This window comes from Dinoponera quadriceps, unplaced genomic scaffold (assembly GCF_001313825.1).
Source record: "Dinoponera quadriceps isolate SergipeBrazil2010 unplaced genomic scaffold, ASM131382v1 scaffold566, whole genome shotgun sequence".
NCBI classification, from domain to species: Eukaryota; Metazoa; Arthropoda; class Insecta; order Hymenoptera; family Formicidae; genus Dinoponera; species Dinoponera quadriceps.
Genome location: NW_014555972.1, coordinates 922,751 through 946,541, shown reverse-complemented (window position 1 = coordinate 946,541; position 23,791 = coordinate 922,751). Strand labels below are relative to the sequence as shown.

The window sequence follows — 23,791 nt, the reverse complement described above, 5'->3', positions numbered from 1 at the left end:
TGTGTGTGTGTGTGTGTGTGTGTGTGTGTGTGTGTGTGTGTTCGTAAACGATGTAATCACACTTACCGAGTAATCCTGTACCGATGATTTCGCATCAAGATAATGACGGCAACGATTTTCATCAACATCTTCTATGGTTGGAAGTTTACCTAAGAGATTGAAAAACCTTCTAAAGAATGCCTGTTTAGATATTCTGGAAGGCTTTCCCAATTCGTCTTTGCCAGTCGTACAATTTATGACTTCGGCTTCGTTTTGACCTAAAATGCGCAGCAAAAAAGGAAGGTTCGTTAAATCGACCGTAAGCACTTTAAGGCGTAAGAGATTAAGGCATTTCGTCCCTTGCTGCAGTCGTTTTGTTCGATGACACCAGAAGCGAGAAAACACGTACCCAACATTCTTGCAGAATATACGTTCTAATAAAAAGATACATCCAGAAATAAAATGACGTTTGACGTTTGGCATCGATTCAGCACATTTGTAAATTCCGAAAACTTTCCTTTTGCCCCAACAATCAATAAACTGTAAAATTAACATGACATACAATTAAGCTTCTTTTTAACCTACATTTTTCATGATCATCTCACATTAATTTTAACGGCTATTTATTAATTGCTCAAGCAGAGGGAAATATTCGAAGTATTTTATTATATATATATATTATATATATTAACGCCGAGTCGATCACAAATGTCACTTATGCGGGTATATCTTTTTTTTTTTTATTTGAACGTACACCGCAAAAATTCTGGGCATGGATCCAGACAGGACAAATTTCTAAAGGATCTTTCAAAGACGTCTGAAAAATTATTTTCTAAAAAAAAAAAGAAATAGAACGTCTTTTGGATGTCTCGAAGGCATCTTTTAGAAATTTGTTGCGCCTGGATTGATATCTTGTTTCTGATGTCATAAAACAAGATGACCGCGATGAGAGCGCAGGGGGGGCCTTGAGAACATGTACAAACCGATCGTCCAATTGACGCTGTAATTCGGGGCTTTTCCAGGTTGTCTGACCTCAGATGATGTGATTAAACTCATTAACGGTTTGTTGAGCCTATACGGCGGTGGCAAGCCCTGAATAGTGTTTTCGATACGACCGCACACCGCTCTGTACATGTGGCTGGGGTTCAAAAGACTGCCGAGAACAATGCTGTGGAAGTAAATTGGCTCGATGAAGTGGCTTAGAAGCGCGCCTTGCACACCAAGTACGTTCCATCGAGCTATTTTGTCCGAACACGACATCGTCAGCAGTCTTTGACCCTGAAATTTCACGGAGATGCGTGTGAGAGACGCGAGAGACGATCGAGAAGGGCCTTTCCTTCCTGTAGAGGATTACGCGAACGATTACGCTACGAGCTCGACTCACCATCAGGACGCCGTCCCAGGTTTGAATACCCTCGTTACTCTTGACGGGAATAGTCCCCTCGCCGGACTCTATCTTCGTACGTAATTGACCACGTGCACGCCTATTGGGATGCTTGTCCACAGACTCGTTCTCCTCGTGAGGCGAAAAGATCCTGGCGTCTCCGCAGGGGGCGGTATTAATGTACAAATGAAACTGAATGCCTTGCTTCAACTTGAATCCCTTCTTGGCCGGCTCGAGGATAGATTCTGTGTTGTTGTCTTCGGTGTGCAGTTCCAGCTGCTTGTACAAGTATTCACAGAGACACCGGCGCGCCACCACCTCCGCGTGGCAATCGTTGACGGCACCACCGCTGACGCTCAAATGTTCACCCGACACGCACTTCGTACCTTGTGCCGAAAAAAAGGAAAAAGAAAAGAGAGAGAGAATAAGGATGTTTCAGCAGATGTTTCATAGAGAATATCTGAAAACATCTAATATCTATTAAGCGGAATCTACAGTTAAGCCTTAAGGAATTAACCAATCACAATCGAACGAGGAGAATAATCGACTGTGATTGGCCAATTTCTTAAGTCTTACACCTTAAATTCTCCTAGTCCATAAGTAATGTCGCTTTTTGATACTTATAGAAAATTTCATTCTACTTGACATTCAATTTTTTTCAACATTTCACAATAAGCATATTAAATGTCAATAAATTTAATTAGCATACAGATTATATAATAATAAAAATCACGTCCACGTGAACAAGGTTGCAATGTTCGTTCGACCTAAAAAAAGCGACCTCACTTACGAGTACCCCTAATATAATTTCTAACATCTCAAAGATCGCGAATGTGCGTGTGTGTGAGACAAGTTTTTGTGCCTTTACCAGTGGTAACGCATATTAACTCCGCGTCTGTCCCCTTCGTTTGCACGATGCCGGCCAAAACCTTGCGCCGTGCGTGCTGCGGTTTGCTCTGGATGAGCTCGCTGAACTTCTGGTTCACCATTTTGCCGATCTTATCGGCCAGCATCTGCGGCAGTGTCATTTGTTCCTGCCAGTGGGCCGAATTCGAAAAGTTGGGCAAGATGCGGACGGGCAGCGGTATACAAAACGAGGAACTGTGAACATTTCGTAACTTCGCCAGGGCGGCTTTACTCGCCGCCGCCTTCGCCAGTTTTTTACTCGGACCTGTCCCCTCGAACGTCTCCCCATCGATGGTCACCGATATTGTGAATTTCGCGTAACTCTCACCGTTATCGGATATGCAGTTGTATATAACGCCCGGGTACAGCTCGTTGATCAGCGCCACCGGACCTTTGTCTAAAAACTTACTCGTATTCTTTGGCTCTTGCGTTAACGTTTTAAATGCATTGACGAGATGATTATCACGTTCGGTAACGTCGCTCGTGAAATCCGGCTCGAGAGGTACGACGGATTGGCAAGTATTGATAGCCTGATGAACCTCCGGCGTGTTCCGAAACTGAATGATGTTCCGTAGAGCGAGCTCCGCGGCCGCGTGCTTTGCCATCTTCTTGGTACGTCCTTTCCCCTCGTACGTCTGCCCATCGATCTGCACCGCGATCGTGAATATCGGTGCATGAGTGGGCCCGGTCTGTCCGACCACTTTGTAAATCGCCCCGGTTTTCAGCTCGTTCAGCGCGCACACCGCGTTCTTCGGCTGCGGATTCTTATGACGTCTCTTGGCGTTGCTGACATCTGAAATCAAGTGACAAATCGAAACTTGTCAAATCATCTCAATAACACACACAATCTCAGTGATAATAATTTTATTGAAATGATATAATAAATATGTATGCCTATTGTGTATAATATGCAAATACAATCTGAAACACGCATATGTAAATACACAAAACTGCCAGTCACCTTCTATATCAGCTTCTGACGCTCTCTTCAGAATCGTTTTTTGCAAATTTCCTTGCCCCATCTGCGAAACAAATTCACCAGATAACAATGGTAACCGACGCTTTATTCCATCAAGCAAACGAATGGCTTTTTATTTTGCATCGCACTTCTCCCACATTTAGTAGGAAAGATTACAAGTATAAATTGGAAAAATTCATAAATTATGATGCAGAGCATGTTTCAACCTTTGGTTTCTTTTAACATTCCAATTTTGGAAAGTGATAATTTGTGCATTGCAAAGTGAGCGAATCTTCCTTCTTTTCTGTTACCAAAGAGAGAAACATGGCAATGTCGTCAGTGCTGTTGACAGATGACTTATTGCACAGCGAGAAACGCGAAGTGATGTCTGAAGAAGTTGGAAAGTCGCTTGGCGGAATAGCAGAGCACGAGATTGCAATGTTACGCTGACTTGAGGATCAATCACCTTTAGTTGGTGTCGCGCTCCAGCACACAACTTGTGCCGATTCAAGGCTTTCTAGACTTCTATCCTTCCTCACAGGCGGACGTGTATTTTTGCGTTCAGTTTTGTTCTACGCCACGCAATATGATGCATGATAAATAATAAACATACAAGTGATTTTTGAACATACAGCCAATATATAAAAAAGAGAAAATAGAAAAACAACAAAGATAAATCTCTCACAACACCGACTAAAGGCTAGGAATCAGCAAACGACACGAAAATATTGTTTTTTTCTTTTGTTATTTTGGAGTACCTTGTGTGAAATTTTTACTCTCAATAACAATAGATCTGACCGAGAAGCTTGGTTCGCCCTGGGATTAATTAATTAACGCTCAATTAACTCATGTTCGTTAACTCATGTTTCATTGAAATCGTGCGTTATGCAATTACAGGAAATAATCAAGTTTTTAATTCATCATACTCGGTTCGCAGTTTCTACGAGCCCGGAATGCAACCGCAGACACTTCTAGCAAAAGAGTCAAGAGTAGCTGCCCAGTGTGTTCTAAGTTACAACTCGCTCAAGACTGCCAATAACAATAAACGCGATCTTCCCGCTTTCATTCTCGTCTCTTAAATCACCTTTTGAGTACCCGGGATAACCTAAATTATCTATTAACAGGTGGGAAGACCTGAGTCACTTCCCCGTCGCGTCTCTATAACCTTTCACAGTCAAGTTGCGAAACTTCAACTCACCAATGCGGTATTGCCATTCTGCGGGCTCTCCGATAAGGTATTATTAGTGGCGACCATAGAGGCGTCGCACTCTGAAAAATCGTCGAACGTATAAACATGCGAGGTAGACGGCAAGTGAGCGCGGAAAATCAATATAGAGCCATTTCTCCGTACTTGTCTGACTCGATTGTTGGTTGTTATTTAGCAACGGCAGCCCAGTCGACATGGTGCGTGTCGCGCTTAGAAAACTCATATAATACACGAGGGAGGGCGAGAATAAAATGCTCGCACTGACACCGCGCGCACTGTGTGTACTTACATTGATTTCAATTGTATTCTGGTACTACGAAAATCCGCAGCGCCATTGCCACTTTTTTCGCATAAACGGCCTAACCTAACCCGAGCCGCCTCGAGCTGCCCCAGCTTTACGTTTATCCGTATCGCCAATTCGAGCGCAATTTAAATGCGCGATCGAAGTATCCACGCGTATTCGCGACGACGTTACTTCCCGAGCTCATGCCGACCGACGTCTCGACGGACGAATACGCATAGATATTTCTTGCACGCTGCGACTTGCAAATAATCGATAGAAAAAGGGAAATGATTTTCCGCTGATCATCAAACCGCGCGCCAAGTGAGTCAAGGACGACGTGTTCAACTCGAAAAAAAACCCGGAAATGCATGTCATTAATTTTATTTGTAACTGTGATACGGTTTGAAATCCATCTGCGTTTATCCTTATATTATTCGTACATCACGATATTCGAGAGATATCGAGAGGAACGTGTCAACTTTCCATCGATTACTTGAAGTTCCAGGAAGATTATATATAACTATGTAAAATCATGTGTGAATTTTGCCCACATATGTGATTATATATGTCTGTACGAGAAAAAATGACACTTTGTCATTTAATTAAACGTCGGCGATATCAGAAGCACAAGTAGCCGAAAGCATTTCGATTGCATTTGCATACATAACTTGTAAACAACAATATTTTTCATTGTGGGCATATATGATTATACATAGTCATATGTGGGCAAATTTCGTGTATGATCTTTTTTTCCCGGGTTAAAACGCACTATTCGCGCATTTAACACGAAAATATGTGTCTGAACAAAGTTTGACAGGCGTTAATGGCATCCGGTATTCGTTATCTAATAAGTCAATGTCCAGTAAGCAAGAAATATTAAATCAATCTTTCGAAACATCGATTTTATGTGAATTTTATAAACACTTTGACATAATATTTCATGAATGTTCCTAAACTGTTACTTGATGATATAATATTCCTAAATATTAAAATCATATTGTGTAAATATTATTTTTAATGTCTAGGTCAAATATTGTTAACGATGACGTTGCGTACAACATTAAGTACTACATATTTGTAAATGTCACAAAATATCATTGTGATAACATTGCGATAATGATTTCTTGCTTGCTGTGGATGGCCGCGTTTAACGGAACGTTCATTTCACAATTGTTAGAAGTTTTTTTGCGTTAAGCTTAGATTATTCCCCCTGGATCTAAAAGGGACAATCCAATCGCTATATAATTTCTTACTCACGGCAATACTTGTTGTACCGTCTAACTATGCCCTCCACGTATGAGGTGTTGTGCAAGCCGCGTAAAACAATCTCGTCGTACACAATGCAGAGGATGTCCGTATCGTCGGCGAATATACCGCGATTAAAACACTTGACGATCGTACGCAGGTCCGAGTGATTGATCAAGAATCTCAGCTTCCTCAGCAGGCCCCGTCGCGGCAAAACACATAGGCGTGAACGCCACGTCGAGTCGCACACCCGACGGAGACTTTGCGAACGTTGTACCGATATACGCGTCACCGTAATCACAATTTCGTACAAGTCCGCTCTTGATAAGTTCATCTCACACAATTAAATTAAAAACAATCACTGACTCGCGGCGGACACACACACATATACACACAGGACGATTAGAGTTTCTTCTCCTTTTTCTAACGACTTTCGACTACCGCTTTTGACTAGCGCAGCGAGGTGTGTTTATCGGCTATTTATCAGTACGCAATTTATCGATATTATCGGAGGATATCGGGAAATAACACTCGCATTGACGATAACGGCAAACTGATATGTAAATTCGTCGTGTCCCGTCCACGTCCTGGAATGTGAAAATGAAACATCAATTTGCCGTTACTGGCGAACGCTATTCTTCAATGATGTTGCACGATTGTACTTGTAAGCGCGGACGTCACTCAAACACGGACGAAAAGATAACAAGGATCACGAAGTGAACGATGTAAACAGACTGTCGTCCTCTCTCGAAACATTCACGCATCCACATCCTACAGCAAACACAGAGTAACAGTTATAAATTAAATGTTAATTGTATTTCCCGCTCGATAATATAACTGTTATATATAACACGTGCGTTAAATTAAATAATTACATTATTGAGTAGGAAATTACAGCTAACGTTTAGTTTATTAACTGTTACTTTGTGTTACCGCCGCAATGTACGTGTATTCTTTAATTCGCAATTGCTTCGACAATAATAATTTGTCCTAATAGGACGACGAAAAAAACATAAACTTCTTATTTGAAATATTTGTCCATTAACGATCGATGTTGCATGAGAATTTTACCATAAGCGAAGTAATTTCGGTATAAACTGGAAGTAAATAGAAAACTTTAAAGTGAACTCGCGCGACTTTAAATTCGTTGCCTTCGAAACTTTCCTATCTATATGGGATCTCTCTGTGATATATCGAATATTTAATTTTCAAATGTGTATTAAAGTATTTCGGTAAGATTTTCTTATATTATTCTATAGTATTCATTTCTCACGCATCGCGAATGAAGTATGCTGCGCCGAGCGAACCGATATCTCTCGAACAAACGCGAATCGATATCTCTCAAACAGACGCAATTGGTCGCGGAGTATTATCGCAGTTCGATACATTCGATCGCGATTCAGTCAATTCAGTCGAGTTGCGGAAACGGTTAACCGCGCGAACCGGTCAGGTTTGGATAAGTTTTCCCGTATTTTCACAATTCCGGAGCCCGTTTAAAGTGAACCTCCTGCGTCATGGCCGTCGACAGTGAAGGTAAGCGTTGCGTGTTAATAAAATATCGTCAAGAGGATTACTTTCCAGCGAGGGACGCGAATCGATACAAGTTTAGTCATATCGCCATTTGTTCTTATTTCGCGTTATTTAACGAGGAAAAGGATAATAGACGATATAACTGGACTCATGTCGACTTGTTCTTCTTTTATTGGAAAGCCATAAGTGTACATAATAAACTCAGCATATTGTATATTTTTACATGGAAGAAGGTGAGTTTGGCAGAAGACTGAGAGAGAGAAACAAATCATCTGGGATTATCTCTCCTTTGCTGTACACGTATTCTCAACACAACAATGGCCGGCTATTGTCGATTAATTGAGTACGTATTCTCGTAAACGTAATAAACGTTTGGTTTGTACGTATTGCTTGCATCTTTTGCGCTCGATCTCTTTGTTCTTGCTCCTTCAAGCGTTCGAATATGCGTCTGTCTTGTTCCAAGTACGAAAAGTGCAAGCTACACGAGCAAATCTATATAATCTCATTGTTGCCCAGGCATAACATATGAGTCATTGAGCATACATCATATGAGTTTGTCGGATATACCGATTCGCTGTCGGATGGAGAATTTCTAGATGCTCTCCAACATTTTCTCTAGATGTAACACCATCCTCAATGAGCGAACATAAATGTTTCTCCCAGAAAAATAGGTGTTTTGCGCTATAAAAGTAAGGTCTTCCACTATGAAAGTCGATTAAATTTAATCGATTCTTCTCCGTTGAACATGCCTAATCTTTAATCATCTCTGACCTGTTGAATAATTAAATGCTGACATTGTCAGCGTTTGATCATCCCGTATATAACCTTATATAGTGCTTTTTATCGTCTGATTAGTAACGAAACATCTGGATAATAATCATACTTTTAGATGCTAACTATAAATTAAATGAATTAATCATTCAGACGTTTTCAATCACTTATGCCTGTTATCGTAAAAAAACAATTTCGTAATTTGCTATATGAGATTTACCTTCTGAGAATAATTTTTACTTACCAAGAGCTAGAGAATCCTGTGCAAATTAAATTTTTACTAAATAAAGTTGTATAATAATGCATACGGCGTGGCGAGCAAAGTAATAAAGCTGCTTCAATAATACGACAACTTGGCACCATTTGCGCAAGTTTTCATACGTACAGTATGAAGTATATTGGAAATCCTGATGCAACTAAGAAAAGAATTTAGTTAAAAAAAGAATTTACGCATCTCATTTTTTTAAATAATTTTACGCAAATAAGATTGTAACAGATTTTTTTCTATAAAAAAAATGTCATATGAACAGTGTATCGAATAAAACAGTTTTATAACATTTTTCTTGTCATTGTAGAATTGTCTCAAAGAAAGTCTTCCGAATTACATTTTATATATAATAAAAATATTATATGTTTTTTTTAACTATTGTTAATTATTATTAATTGTATATCGAGATTATCCAGCTGAATTTAAGGGAAGTGACACAATAATCTGTGAAACTTTTTAATCGAATTATAAATGGTGACAAGTCTTGCTCTAAGTCACAATTTATCCAAACATTTTATTGAAATAAAAGTTGAGAAGTCTGTTGACACGTTTACTACCCGTCTCATGTGTCACTTGTATGCGTGACACGTGACGATGTGATTTCGTAAGATCGATTTAACTGTTTATGAGGCAATTATTATTATTTGCTAAAACGCGCTAAATATGCTTTCATTCGTGTATCAGTTTCGCTCTTACGTTTGCAGATTCTTCTAAATAACAAAATTGCATAAAACTTGATCTTAGTCGAAATATTTATAACCTCGCACATTTTAAATTAATAATTATACCCCCCCCCCCCATTTAATCCCCCCGTCGATGATATAACGGATCAACAAATATAAAAATAGAAACGAAAAAAGAAGATTAATAATTGAGAAATACACACGCACACAAACGGCCGATGAGAAAACAAGTGTCGATGAAGAGTGCAAGTAATAAGCATGTAATAAGCATATGATATGTAATAATAAGCATACGATACGTTCGCTACGCTAAAGCTACGCACAATGTCGTGTCTTTATGATATGTCGTTACATATAAATTGTTAAGGACTCCGCTCTGCGTTCGTGGTCTTTTCGAGAACGTGTCCTCGCTTCTTTCGTCTATTCCTCTACGAGAGGGATTACAATAATATTTATAGCATTTTTTTTTTACATATTTGCGTCCCTCATAACGTACGTCATACAATTCCTACGTTTACATTCATCTACCTTCGGTTAGAAACACCTTTGTGTGTTTAGTTTAACTGCGCTACAATTTTATGCCGTCCAGGGGTAGCACTTATATTTTCAGATGTGAGTAAAAAATCGATGTATGTATGTATGTATGTATGTATGTATGTATGTATGTATGTATGTATGTATGTATGTATGTATGTATGTATGTATGTATGTATGTATGTATACGTGTGTGTGTGTGTGTAGTGCTTTAATTTTCAACGAATATCGAGGTCGAAGTATATTTAATACGTAAGTTTCTATGTAATTCATAAAGCCCCATTGCTTCGGATCAAATCATTTATGAATACACATTAATCTATCTCTGAGGTAAAATTAATTGAATTTAATTGGAAATATTCATGTTTACAAGATATCAACATAACAATTTTACGGATATTGTTAAACTTCAATTATATATATATATATATATATAACGTACTTTTAATTATTCATAACGTAATTATTTTATACACTCAATATATATTGCGTTAAAATTCAACTGATATGTATGTATGTGTCGTATGTAACAGCTGAGTTTGTAACGCAACACATGTCATGCGTAAGATAATTAAATTTCTATGAAAGACCATTATAACACATGATTATATATATATGTGTGTGTGTGTGTATATATGTATGATCTAACAACCGTATAAGATATCTAGAAACGTACGTAAAAGCCATATTTTGACTCTGTCTTCACGAAACGAAAAAAATATGATTAACGCAACTCCCCTCTTAACATACACGATATATAGTTACATAATCGAGATATATTCAGGGTACGTCATATAATAGTGTGACTTCTCTTCACGCGTACACTTTATGTATATATATAATTTATAATACAAATACGCACACACGTTTGCCCAAAGTATTACCTCGGATCGACCGTTCCATGCATATAACATTTTGTTTCAGTCTTTATAACAATGTATAATTTACTTGTCCGCAAAACATCAATATGTATTGACGGCCGACACGAGAAATATCACTGTGTAGTGTAACATTTTCGTAATATTTCGTAAAGCGCACCTTAACCGTCAACAACAAGTCGAAAGAATTTAATTGGAATAATTTTTTTTCTCAAATGAAAAAAGGATAAAATTATAACACGAAAATATACATGTAGAGTATACGAAATCCCTCGTGACGTTTTTTTTTTTTTTCGTTAATCGGATCTTATTGTCGGTTAATGTTCGATTCACAAAATGCTGCTTATATAATATATATACATAAGGATCTAAGAGAGTTTTCGAGATTTTTGAAACATTTCCTAGTTTTGGTGCAAACATCATCCAAGTTAATGACTTTGCGGTCTTAGTATTTGTTTTTTTTCGTAAAATGAGAGAAATTAACCGTTACAAAGTGCAGGAAATACATTAAAAAATCTCAAAACTCCGTTAGATATCCCTACGTATAATTTTTTTTTGTAATTATCCTAACTTAGAATTTTTTTCACAAAGGTAAGTTACACCGAGTATCTCTATTTGTCTTGTGCCTCGAGTAATAGTGAGTTCCCTTATAGAAGCGTGAGATGAGAAGGCGATCCTTGTATTTCCTCCTCTGACAGTAGATAATCTCGCTATTGTATAACCTTTATATGTATATATATATATTTTTTTTTTCACTAATCCCACCCTTCTTCGCCTTCCAACAATATTATACAGTTGTCACAACGTATATATCTTATACATACAATAAAAGTATATACGCGATAGAAATTCGATAGATTACTAATGAGAAGGTCAAATAGATAGTCATAGTTATAACAATCAACAATTCACTAGAAAAAAAAGGAAAAGAAAAGGGATCAGATGTGAACAGTAAGATCCAGCATATAAGAGCATATAGAATATTTACAGATGACGATCGTCTTTAACGTCGTTAATTTACTCCGCGTCCTCCCGTCAATTATCGGCAAATGAAACGCAAATTATTCTACTCATGATGATGTACATATTCGTCGCGTTAATTTAACCCTTTTAGGCCTCCCAGATACTGTTATTCCTAATTTTATACTGGGATATTGAATAATAACCTTTCCGACGCAACTTTGTGAAAGATGACAATCATTTTATCATCGTGTCAACGTTAGCTGCTATTTCGGTTTATCGACTTTTGCCTACTTACGTAAATACACATTTAAAGTCCGCTGGCTGATTCGATAATCGCGAAACTAAAATAATTCTAATACATTCGCATGCCGCAGTAATTAACATCGCGTTTTCGCAAGCGCATAATATACACGCTTGATATGCAAATGCATATGATAACACGAAATAACAATCATATAACGTATACACGTGATATAATTTGTAAGGCGCAAAAATATGGTTTCTTTCTTTCTAAGGTACTCTCGACAATACGGAAGTAACTGGAAAAAAGACTACAACTTGTGTATGGTATACGAGTGCAAAAGTAGACAAGTTCGACTCTCGAAAGCGTCTCGGGAAATATTACTTAATATTAAATAATATTATTGGAATATTATTATAATTATTATAATGGGATATTATTAGAATATTACGTCTAATATTCTAAGAACGTACCCAGAATATCGCTTAATATTAAATAATATTACGCGTTTATAGGGATAGTCTTACATCTTCAACCCAACGCTTGTTCGAACGAATGAATTCCACGCTCGAGTTACCGAGTCACTTTCGCCACTTACGTCGTGCATACGGAAGGATAAAAGAAGGAAAGACCACTGGTAAGAAATACAAGCGGCATCCGCACAGTTAGGGCATCGGGAAACCGTCGATAGGCACTTTCAATTGATCGCATCACGTTTTAGTCTTACCATTAATTCCCCGATGCTCTAAGATAGCTCTGGACGCCCATTAAGGGGTCAGAGGTGAACGGCAAACGATGCACGGGAATTACCGAATCGTAAGACGAGCAAGCCAGAGGACGGTAATAAGGTCATGTCGCAATAAGATTTCATAGATCTACCGAGTGGGGCATTGATAGCGTCACGTTCACTTTTTCCACAGCTATTTTATCACATCATCTCTCGACACACCCTATAACGGCGGCTTTATGATGACACGCGCGCGTACGCACACTCACACACTTGCGTACATATGCGCACGCACGCGCGTACATTGTGTGTGTGTATAATTATATATATTTATATTTATAATATTTTATTATTTATCTCAGTAGCGTTCTTTCGTCTCTCTCTCCCTCGTTTTTTCTTTCTCGCGATCATCCGCATTTCGAATTGCCGATTGTACGTAACAAACCTCATATCGGTAGATCGAGTCGTTACCAGTCGTAGTCGTGTTGATGAAAGGGATTGGTGCATGGTTGTTGGGCGTGTAGGTGGATAGTCGGTTTTACGAGATCGAATTCCCTACCCACCACTTCACTGTAGATCTATCAAACAGGAAAGTGTCGTTAATTCTCTCCCTCTACCCCGAGTACGATGCATGCTATGGGATTGCTTTTTTTCTCTCTTTCTTATTTAATGTGTTCTCGTGACAAAGTATAGATAGGATTTCTCGCGTTCAGTGAATCTCTCGTGACCTTCTGCGGAAGGTGCAAGAAACAAAGCCAGAAGTCTCTCTTTTCTTTTTCCCTTCTCTTTCTTTTCCCCCTCTTTTCGGTATTTTTTGTCGCTCTCTCTCTTTTTTTTGCTTTTCATCGAAATACCGCGTCCTCCTGCTGGACGTTTTAATTAGAATGGTTTTACTGAACCTGGAAGCTCCTACGAATATACTCGTCCTCTCCCTTGCCAGTCATACCATAATTATATCCACTTTCGCCGCCGCTTCCGCTGTTTAAGAATGGGTTCGTCGGATTGCCAGGACCTGCGAATAATAATTGGTAGGTCAGAACGAGGCATCGAAAAAAGAAATTAAACAAGCGATATGCTTCTCTAACTGGTGGATTAGTAATATTATCTTACTTTTATTTTATTTTTTTGTAACAATATATAGATAATATAGATTTTATTTTTAATAATATATATTATTTTTATAATTATGTATAATTATATATAATCATTTCTTCCCGAACTCGTTATCAATAGCGTAATACAGTGCGTACGAGAAGATAATCAAAAGAATACCCCAATTAATCATTACTTTTATCGACGTCTATGCGTGTTTCGTTTTGGATAAAATGTGACGACATCCGTTGCCCCCGCAGTCGACGAAACACAATCGCGCTTTTTCGGAGAAGAAATGCCTCTACTTGCTGCAGAAATGTCCCTACATGCAAATATTACGATTTTAACATTAAAATAATGGAATCCTCACCTCCATTAGCGCCGGGTACGGCCAGATTCCCACCACTGGTCTGATAAGTGGCACCGTAACCAGCGTCTTGATTAGCCAGTTCGTGCAAACGGCTGGAACTAAGCGCCCTCGGTATAGCATTGCTTGGTACGCCATGTGGTGCCAGATGGGTAGCCTCGGCCACTTGATGCGGATCTTCCGTTTGCGGTAGCTCAGACACGAAGCCGGTATCCTTCCTGTAGAAATTGATGAAAACGAAGACCGCCAGGACGATGATGCAAATAAGACCGTACGCCCGGAACGTCGCAGTCGTGCCTGGACATTAAACATCCGGTAATCGTGAGCGTTAAATGCGTCGCAATACAATATTGTTGTGAACACACATAATTGATATCTCAACATTTCCACGGATTGATATTGCAATCCGAATAATAAATATCTTAAGCTAATTGTTCCGTATTAATTGCTATTATACATTTAACTTCTTCGATATTCTTCCTTTTCAAATTCGATTACACTTTAGATGTAAAAATTGCGATTGAATATTTTTTGTTTTCACATCTTTCATTTTCGCGAATCACGCAAAGTTTGTTCGAATCGAGTGATCCGCATAAAAATTTTCCCAGATTTTCCCATATACATAAATCGATTAGAACGCTCAAAGTTATCTTAAATAATAGGTTATTCTACCGCAATAATAACTGAGAACACCATTCTTATCTTAAACATAAAATGAAGCTTCTTTAAATTCTATAATAGAGCTAAAATATTTTTTTCAATTATTGAGAAATTTCTTTTCAAATTTAATTTTGCAAATATCTCGTTAAGATGACTCGCCATGTCGTTACTGTTTTGTCGAAATATTATTTAGAAATTACTTACGGGGAGTAAAGTCGCATCGCTTGAATTATTGTAATCGAGACGAGTTAGATACACGAAAATACATACCGTAGGCTGCAACGAACATGCCGCCGATCACCGCTCCGCAACCTCTTCCAAGCCCATGATGGAGCCCCTGAAGAACACCTTGCGCGCTGGAGCGCAATTGCGGCGGTGTGTTGTGGGCAATGTAGCTGCAGCATGCGGCCCACACGGCCGCATGCGTGATACCCTGGATGAACTCAAAGGGTAACACCCACCACGGATTCCGCAGCCAAGATATGTAAAGAAACCGAAGCACGTTTCCGCCTAGACCCAGGCACAATACCTGAAATATACACGGTACGGTAATGATCGAAGAGAGCAATTATTGCATGATAATTATATGCACGATCAGAGCAACGTAAAGAGTGCGGTGACGAATATTCGTTACACGATCTGCCTCGATTCACCTTAACGTGGCCGATCTGCCGGATGAGCTTGAAGCTGAAGAAATACGCGAAGATCTCGGAGATGTGATTGATCACGGACGCGACGCCGAAGAGAGTCGGCGAGCCACCGTAATCTTGAAGATGCCAGAAGAGGAAGGTGAAAATCAGCCCGATGCCGAATCCCATGAACCACGCGACGAAGAGAAACGAGACGCACTTGAGATCCTTGAATTGCTTCAACACCGTTATCCACTCCGGTATCTCCTTCGTCGTTTGCGCAAACATTTTCGTCTAAAACGCCGAGAAATAATCAAATGTACACGTCACTTGTGGATGACAATTTTTCTCGAATGAAAACCAGAAGGGAAATAATGAACTCCTACTTTAACCCTGATGCCTTAAATTTTCCGTTTTCGCTGTTTTAATCGCATCGAAAGTAAGTTGTCCAATGTGGCATTGAAGTTAAATCTGTCGAACGAAAGGTTCGAGAGAGAAATTAATGAACGATCAGTATCGTCAAAGTAGGTTTTCGTCAGTCTTATAGGATTCGTGCCATTCGTGCGGAAAAGACAGTTTGATTAAATTTACCTGAATTTAGGGAGATGAACAAAGCGTATTTTGTTCGGAAAGAAATCTCTGGTTCTCACGAGTCAAATTTTATTCTTATAATCAATTTTGACATTCTGATTAAATCCTCTTCAACCAAAACGCATTCGGTTTTACTTTTACTTCAGATAAATTCAAGCAAACTGATTTTGCTGTGTGATTCTCGATTAAAGAAGAAACGAACCTTCCCTTCGGGAGGTTGAGGCTTCGGGTCCACAGCAGCGGATGAGTCCTGAAGCCCGGGCAAGTTCAGCTGCTGAGATAGCTGATTTTGAAGTTGTTCCTCCCGCGTTAGTTCGGCCGGCGGCTTCACCACTTCCTGAAGGAGTGAAGGCAGACGTGAGAGGTTACGATATCGCGACGCAAGACACGAAGAAAAATAACTTGATCGTGACAAGTGATTAATGAACTTACCGGCTCGGCGGACATAAAGTCGTACTTGAAATTGATCTGCGTCGCGGTTATTAACGCAGCGCCCATCAGCACGCTGAATATCGCGAAACAAATCGTATAATTTTTCTCTCTCGGATCAGGCTTACAAGGGTGGTCCGGAAACGCAGTACTGTGATCGAGGGCGATCCCGACGAAGAACATGGCCAAACCCCACCCGAGGCTCCCGAACATACGTTGATGGCCATATCTGGTTGTTGAGATTCACTCGTTAATATATATCTTACAACAGGTTCCCCTGTTGCGAGATGTTAAGAGGAAACGCTCTATCGCTATTACCTGTCGGCATCTTCGCCTAGCAAGGTGATAACGGCCGAATCAGCTAAGGTTATAGCCGGTGCTGAGAAGAATTCGCCAACTATGACCAGCAGTAGCAGAAGGAAGAACGTTTTTTGGATGTCCTGAAATGTCATAAATTTCATCGACGTATACTGCACGTTTCGACGGGTGGGTGACCAAACCAAATTCAAATTGAAAGTGAACAACAATTTGTAGAATTTGTAGAATTTGTAGAATCTACACATTTTTCTTAACTCTATAATATCAATCCCTTATTTTGAGCCCATGTCCCTAACCCGAGAAAAAATGTTCCATATATTAGATAATTATATATAAATGTATAATATATAATTTTATATAAGGCGTCATGTATAAAATATGTCCATATATAAAAATATATGAAGTAATGATAATTATATACGAATATATATAAATATAAATAAATAAATATATACATATAATTATATATTTTTATATACATGGACATATTCCATATATAATTATTCCATATATATGAGAAATCCCCCCCCCGGGGGGAGGGAATGCTACATTTTGAAGAAACATGCAGTGATTAACAAATGGAAAACTAAAAAAATTGTTAAGTATCAATATATTTTCGAAATATAAAACAAATCGGAAAACGGAGATGGAGTAAGAAACAAAAGATAGAAGGGGGTTCGTAAAAAAATTGTTTTTCAAGCAAGAGACAAATTGGTACAAGTCTAATTATATCATCATTTGTCTTTATCTCACCGGCAATCTGTATACTATGGAGCTGAAGATCGGTTTCACCCATCCTTTGTTCTCCTCCGAGTTATAGTTTGTCGCGTAAGTAACCGATAAAGGGGACAACGGTAATTCTCCCGAGCCATGGATTGCGTTTCTGCGACTTCTTCTCAGAAACATATTCGCGTTTTTCTCGTCGTCATCGTCAATCTGGACGATTGCGTCGTCCTCCTTCTCCTCCAAAAATGCTTGCTCCCTTTCCACGTCCCGTTTCACCATTACTTTCGCCGGTGGTGGTTTCACGCGTGCCTTGGTGTGCACGTATGCCTTCTTGGGAACCACCGTTCCGTCGGTTATTGGTTCATTCTATGAAACAAACACGTGTTATACGATATGTGACAGAAATGCGCAGGCCGAAAGAAAGATTATTTTCTTCAAAGTGACACATTCGGAGAAAGAACTATGCCACAAAAGCTAAGATTCAGCTGTGATAGCTATGTCTTTCCCTATAAGTTCATAATATTCCTAGAATGTTATATAAATATTATTAAATATAAAAATTATATAAATAATATTAAATATAAAAAAAATAAAATAATAGTAATATAGAAAAAATATATATATATTATTTTAATAATTTTTTTAGTATAAAACGTATTTTTATATAAAATTATTTCGGCTTTATTTATATAATAAAACAATTGGTATCGCAATACACATTTTAAATAAGAAAACTACAATTATATATATATTATATGATTATATATAGTCATATATGGGCAAATTTCATATGTGATCTTTTTTCCCCGGGTAGTCAATGAAATTTAGTTGCTATTACTGACTCATTTCTCCGAATGATGTCGTAAAGTGATGATTCGAGTGATGATTCGCTACTGTAAACTATTAAGATCGCATGTGAAATTAAATCGGAGCTCTCTCTCGGAACATTCGTTCGCCAAGTCATTGCGATCGCTATGTATCGGCGGGTGAGGGAACGAAAGTGTGCGCACCTTCATGAAACGTTTGTACTCCAAAACGTCGGCCGGTCGATTCTTCTCCTGCAGTGCCTCCAAGTCAATCGTCTTCGCATCCGGGTCGCCGTTATTTTCGAACACCAGCTGTTTGTACCTGAGATCTTCGACATCGCTCTCATCCGTAGTGGCTGCCTGCCTTCTCACTCGGTTGCTCTTCAAATCGTATGCGAGGGAAGCATCGTTATCGAAAGCTCTGACACCGTTTCCTTCGATGTCGTATGACGTCCCGAGCCTACTGACTTCCCTTAGCAGGTCCGGTCTCTTTGCGTGATCATATATTTCGTTATCGTCCGTATTTCGCCGTAGCCTCTCGAAGACGACGTTGGACGCGACCTCCAGATACTCGTCTTCGTTCACAGGATAATAAAGCTCGTCCAGGTCGGTCGATCGCTTTACGATTCTCTGTTCTCTACTGTTGGATGCTTCGAGGTAAAAAGTGTTGTTTACGCCGGGGACTATGCAGGAAGTCGGAGGTGGCTGAATGAAGCCCAAGGGTAGAGTAAAGATGATCCAGCAAGAAAGAGAAGCTAGCAGGATAATCTTGCCCTTCTGCCACCTGCGAGATAAACAGAGGCGACGTGTAAAGATATGTTTCGGGCTTCTCGAGGCTCAAAATATTCTCGAGTTCGGTAATTAAAATAGGATCTCCGAAATGCATTACGGTAACGTCTTCTGTTAGAATCTTACGTTGCCACACTCGGAGAATCAGCCGTGGAAGCTAAGATCTATCTGTGACAATTAAAACGTAACACTGAAACAGGGACAGGCTAGTGTCGTTGATTAACCGCAGTTAAATTTATTAGTTGTTTAAATTTAGGCGAGCATTACAGCAAGAAATAGATCGCGCGCAATAGTACTAAAATTATAATCACGTTCTCGACTAGAAATTCATTGCTTTTTTTAACAGTAGTTGTTCTTAAGGTATTATTTTGTACTGATTTTGCCGGAAATTTAGCCATTTACTTGATTGTAACGCTACATTGTATCTGAAAAACATACTTGAGTACTGATGAAACCCGAAACCTCCGGATTGCATGAGTCAATCACTTTAAATACTACACGACTTTCTCGATTAATGCAAACGTGTTTCGTATTTTTCTCTCTATTCTGTCTCTCTCTAAAACATGGATCCAGAAAACTTCGCAGGTTTTTACCGAACGCCACTTTCTGAAATATTTCATATTATCTACGGCTAAGTTCGTTCGGCTAACTTCGCTTTCGTGTTGAAAACATCGATCTATCTTCCTTCAGTACATAACGCGAAATAAAGATAGAACGTCGCTTTTAGCACACGAAAGCGCGCGAGACGAACTTACATATGTACCGAGTTTTGGTATTTGTAATAGCTGAAAACGCACGAGTGAACGAATTATTGTCGGAAGAACTATTTTTCTAGCAAGGTGTAACTATAATGACGATGTTAATATCTTTACACGTTTATCACTGCCACTATTCTATTTAGGTTAAGACCGAAAGGAGATATAATCGAGACCGAAAATGACTATTAGTGAGTTCAATCACTCGCACCTAACTGGATCGATGTGTGCTAAAGGCCGTTATATATATATAAAACAGTTATTTAAATAAAAATAGATACAAACATTATGAACGATTAAACACCCAATGATATTATCGCGTTATTTAACGAAATGTATGTTAATTATTTCTACGTCAAAGTGCTTATCTTATGCCGTTGTATTTGAAAACTTTGGCCTATATTTTCTAATTTTATCGATAAAAGTGCCTTTAAAAGTGACTTAGGAATCACCTGATTGGCTGAGAAGCCACATTTAACGCACTTTTGTCGATAAGAGAGAATTCAGAACACGGGCCTTTACGTGTAGCGGTTTTTAGTGCGGATAACCGAATTTGCTATATGACTTTAATGAGATTTCTCTCAGTGTGATATAACCAGACAGACAGAGGGAGAGAAAGAAAGAGAAAGAGAGAGAGAGAGAGAGAGAGTTACCGAACCTTAGCTACTTATACTAATAACTATACCCAATCAAGTTATACCTCGCAACAAATGCATTTTACTTCTGATAGCAAACTTTCAGCAATGACAGTCAAGTTCGAACTAGCCAATGAGATTCGACCGATATTACCAATCCAAACGGCACAAAGCCCAACACCGGGACGTAATACGTCTTTAGGACACCCTTAAGACGTCTTAAAGTCGTCTTTAAAATAAAATATCTTTGAAACGACCTATAGACGTCTGTCCCAGTTTTAGGTTTTGCTCTACGTAAGCTCTCTCGCGTCCAGACAATGCGCTTACGATTTCCAATCGACGTCTGATCGGAAATTAAAGTAAGAAAACAGACGATAACACGGTGTGTGTGTTAGTGTATGTGTGTGTGTCACCTGTCGGCGAGGGAACCCCAGAAAGGAGCGCTCAAGAACTCGATGAAGGGCCTGAGACCGATGAGGAGGCCGCACTGTCCGGCGTTCATGCCCATCTGCTTGAAATACACTCCCATGAGCGGGAACAACGAGCCGAAGGCGGAGTAAAAGAAGAAGTAGAAAGTCTTGACGGTGAGGAGCTCCTGATCGACGGCGCCGAACAGATATTCCAGAATGTCACTCTTGCCCCGTATCTTGTGCGTACCCTCTTTCGGCTGGGGGTACAATTCGGGGTCGACGATACCTTCCGCTTGTGGGTCCACCATCGGCCTGGCGCCCGGAACTTGTGGCAGAGCTCGGCCGCCAGCCTGCCCTGCGTCGCCCTGCGCCCCATAATCGTAATCCTCGTGTCCATAGTTCTGCATGATCTCGCAGTGCGAGAGCTTTTCTCTCGGGGGAGGGAGAACTTAAAGCTCTCGACGGAGGGTGTCTTTTCCTCGGCTACCACCCTCGGCGGCTACTACCTCGACGGGAACGTCGTCGTCGTCGTTGTCGTCGTCGTCGAGCGAGTAGTTTGCGAACGATCCCGGAGGGCCGGAGTCCTTCGCTCCTTGGCTATGTCCCTTCGACACGGTGGATCCTCCGATTAGATCGACTGCCAAACGGAAGGTGCTCGGTTTACCCTTCGTGTGTCGAATCGATGTTGGACCGTATGGGGTAGCCTCGCTCCTAAAATCGATAAACATGTTACTGCGCCGGCGTAACTTTTGCCCTCTCTCGTCGTGCCCGGCGCGCACTCGGCGATGTCTTCAATGCCATATCGACGTGTTGGGGAATCCTTTCAGCAGATGCCTATTTTATGCGCTCGCCTTATAATTTCATCACGTGCTGTCCGAATATCGCCGATTTTGCTTCCTCTTTCCCTCCCGTGAAATGCGGAAGGATGAGCTTTCCGTTCTCGGTGGTTCTACGCCGGTGTTTCGCACGCGTTTCGCGCCTCGAAGTTCTCGAGTGAAATTTTACACGGAGTGAACGGAAACGGTCGGCACTGTATTCGGATTGAAGAGTGTCGCGACGAAAGGCGCGCGATGGAACGACGGGGGTGGCGACGGGTCGGCAGCGCATCCATCACGATTTCGAAAAATCTCTACGCGGATCGTAACGCAAGCTCGTTAAGAGACACCAAAACTCAAAGGGAGAGAACGCACACACGTACTTATTATTAATTTTCCTCTCATATTTTGCTTTATAAGCTCTCTCGAGGACGAAGCTTCGGTCGGAAGTATTCCGCTCTACACTCTCGATTAATGAATTCTCATTCTCTTCTCGCGAATAATCGCTTTTCAATGTAACAGCGTGCCGTATTTCGCGAGTCGTTTTTCGCATACCCGGGAAAAATTGATTGTGTATGATTATGTATGATTATATATAATTATATAAAATCATATACGATCATACGTGTCTATACGAAAAAAATGATGTTGTCATTCAATTAAATGTCGATAGAAGCATTTGCTTCGATCGTATTTACATATAAACAACAGTATTTTTTTCGTTGTTAGGCATATGTGATTGTATATAATCATATACGGGCAAATTTCATATATGATCTCATTTTTTTCTCACGATAACATCTAAAGGGGGGTATGTGAAAGTTAAGAATACGCGACGCTTGTCGGAGGAGAATAAATAATATTGCATTTTATTGCATCGTCGTCTCGCGTTTCATAAATAAGTTACAAACATTGCGATTAAATAATAGACATTTATGTACAATAATTCGCCTTTTCCGGCGCATCGTTAACAGTGTAACGGCAGCTCTTAGAAAACTTTGAGTATCGAGTCCTTATGCGTTTGCGCAGGAGAAGTCGACGAAGGGGCAGTCTTGACTGGTCCTTGGAACATGCAGGTCTTCGCCGTCTTCAAGAGACGGCCGTTGCTCGCGGTCCGCCAATAGACAGTGCGAACCGCCTGCCTTCCAGCGACGTAGCTAACAGCACCACCGATCAGCATCTGTGAATAAAACGTTGCACATCTTTCAGAGATGTTTCTCACTCTGTAACACACCTGACACGAAAAGTTACACGGTGCACTGTAATCGTAAGGAGTCGAAAATGCACGCGAAAATACTCGGGGAAAAAAGATCATATGTGAAATTTGACTATATATAATCATACATGTCCTCAACGAGAAAATATTATTGTTTACAAATTATATGTAAATACAATCGAAATGAACGCTTCCAGCTTATTTGTGCTTATAATAGCACATGACATTGACATTTGATTAAATGACATTATTTTTTCCCGTATAGATCCCCATGTATGATCACATATACATGCAAAATTCACATATAATTATATATAATTATATATAATCATATATAATCATTTTTCCCACGTAAGGAAACGTAAAGTGCGTATTTCGGTCGGAAAAGAAAACTCTGTGACTTGCAACAGAATTGTGCTTGACAATTTTAAATGCGACATGAAAAATACTACAAAATTCATATATATATATACGCGTACATATTAAATTTTTAATTAAATTTTCATGCATACGTTTGTAAAGTAGGTGATCGCGAATTATAAATCTAAGATGGAATTCGGTATGGAGATCCCCATTGCGAATTATGGATTGTCAGAAACAGGCTTTAGTTGCAAAAGCGGGGCGAATAGAAGAGGAGAATCCTTTACAAAAGAAGGATTTAATACAATTCTCAAGACTTATATCCTCATATATAAGCAAAAATATGTTCAATTGTATGAAGATAAAACTTACTCTTGCACGAAGATATTCTGTACATTTCCGCTGTGAATATCCTATTCTTGCTATTCAAGAACAATCTCTGTGAATTGAAAAGAAAAATATAGAAAGGAAGATATCTTCAAATTAAGAATCACCTCAGTTTGAAGATATATCCTTTCTATCCAATATGTTTCGCCCTCAATTTATAAATTGTACTCTCGAATAACAAGAATATGACATTTCTAGCGGAACTGGAATTTCTTCGTGTGAATAAAAAAGTTTTCATGCAGGCATCTT

General features: G+C 39.5%; 2 protein-coding genes across 6 annotated transcripts in view; both read right to left on the bottom strand.

The window, feature by feature from the left end:
* The window catches only part of LOC106746416 (double-stranded RNA-specific editase Adar), a 9,934-nt gene extending 3,638 nt beyond the window's left edge, over positions 1–6,296 (bottom strand). Inside the window, exons 1-7 of one of the 4 annotated variants that reach the window (XM_014623005.1) lie at positions 5,975–6,296; positions 4,426–4,496; positions 3,231–3,291; positions 2,232–3,062; positions 1,364–1,749; positions 963–1,257; positions 67–257 (exon numbers count right to left, since the gene is read on the bottom strand). In XM_014623005.1, the coding sequence (XP_014478491.1) occupies positions 67–257; positions 963–1,257; positions 1,364–1,749; positions 2,232–3,062; positions 3,231–3,291; positions 4,426–4,496; positions 5,975–6,296 (2,157 nt within the window). Of the gene's footprint in view, positions 1–66; positions 258–962; positions 1,258–1,363; positions 1,750–2,231; positions 3,063–3,230; positions 3,292–3,693; positions 3,773–4,425; positions 4,497–4,578; positions 4,873–5,974 lie in introns of those variants that run through there. The other 3 variants (XM_014623006.1, XM_014623008.1, XM_014623009.1) reach the window with 3 other exon arrangements.
* Positions 6,297–10,555: 4,259 nt separating this feature from the next.
* LOC106746391 (major facilitator superfamily domain-containing protein 6) lies at positions 10,556–21,464 on the bottom strand. Of its 2 annotated transcripts, none has more exons than XM_014622967.1 (11): positions 20,768–21,464; positions 18,380–18,959; positions 17,397–17,735; positions 16,644–16,765; positions 16,329–16,554; positions 16,099–16,233; positions 15,330–15,599; positions 14,947–15,205; positions 14,020–14,313; positions 13,457–13,569; positions 10,556–13,135 (listed from the first exon to the last, which is right to left on the bottom strand). In XM_014622967.1, the coding sequence occupies exons 1-11, from the start codon at positions 21,169–21,171 to the stop codon at positions 13,025–13,027; spliced, it is 2,853 nt and encodes a 950-aa protein (XP_014478453.1). In that variant the 5' UTR covers positions 21,172–21,464; the 3' UTR covers positions 10,556–13,024. The 2 variants fall into 2 exon arrangements, with proteins under 2 accessions (XP_014478453.1, XP_014478454.1); XM_014622968.1 differs by having other exon boundaries at positions 13,043–13,135; positions 13,504–13,569.
* Between the last annotated feature and the right edge of the window lie 2,327 nt (positions 21,465–23,791).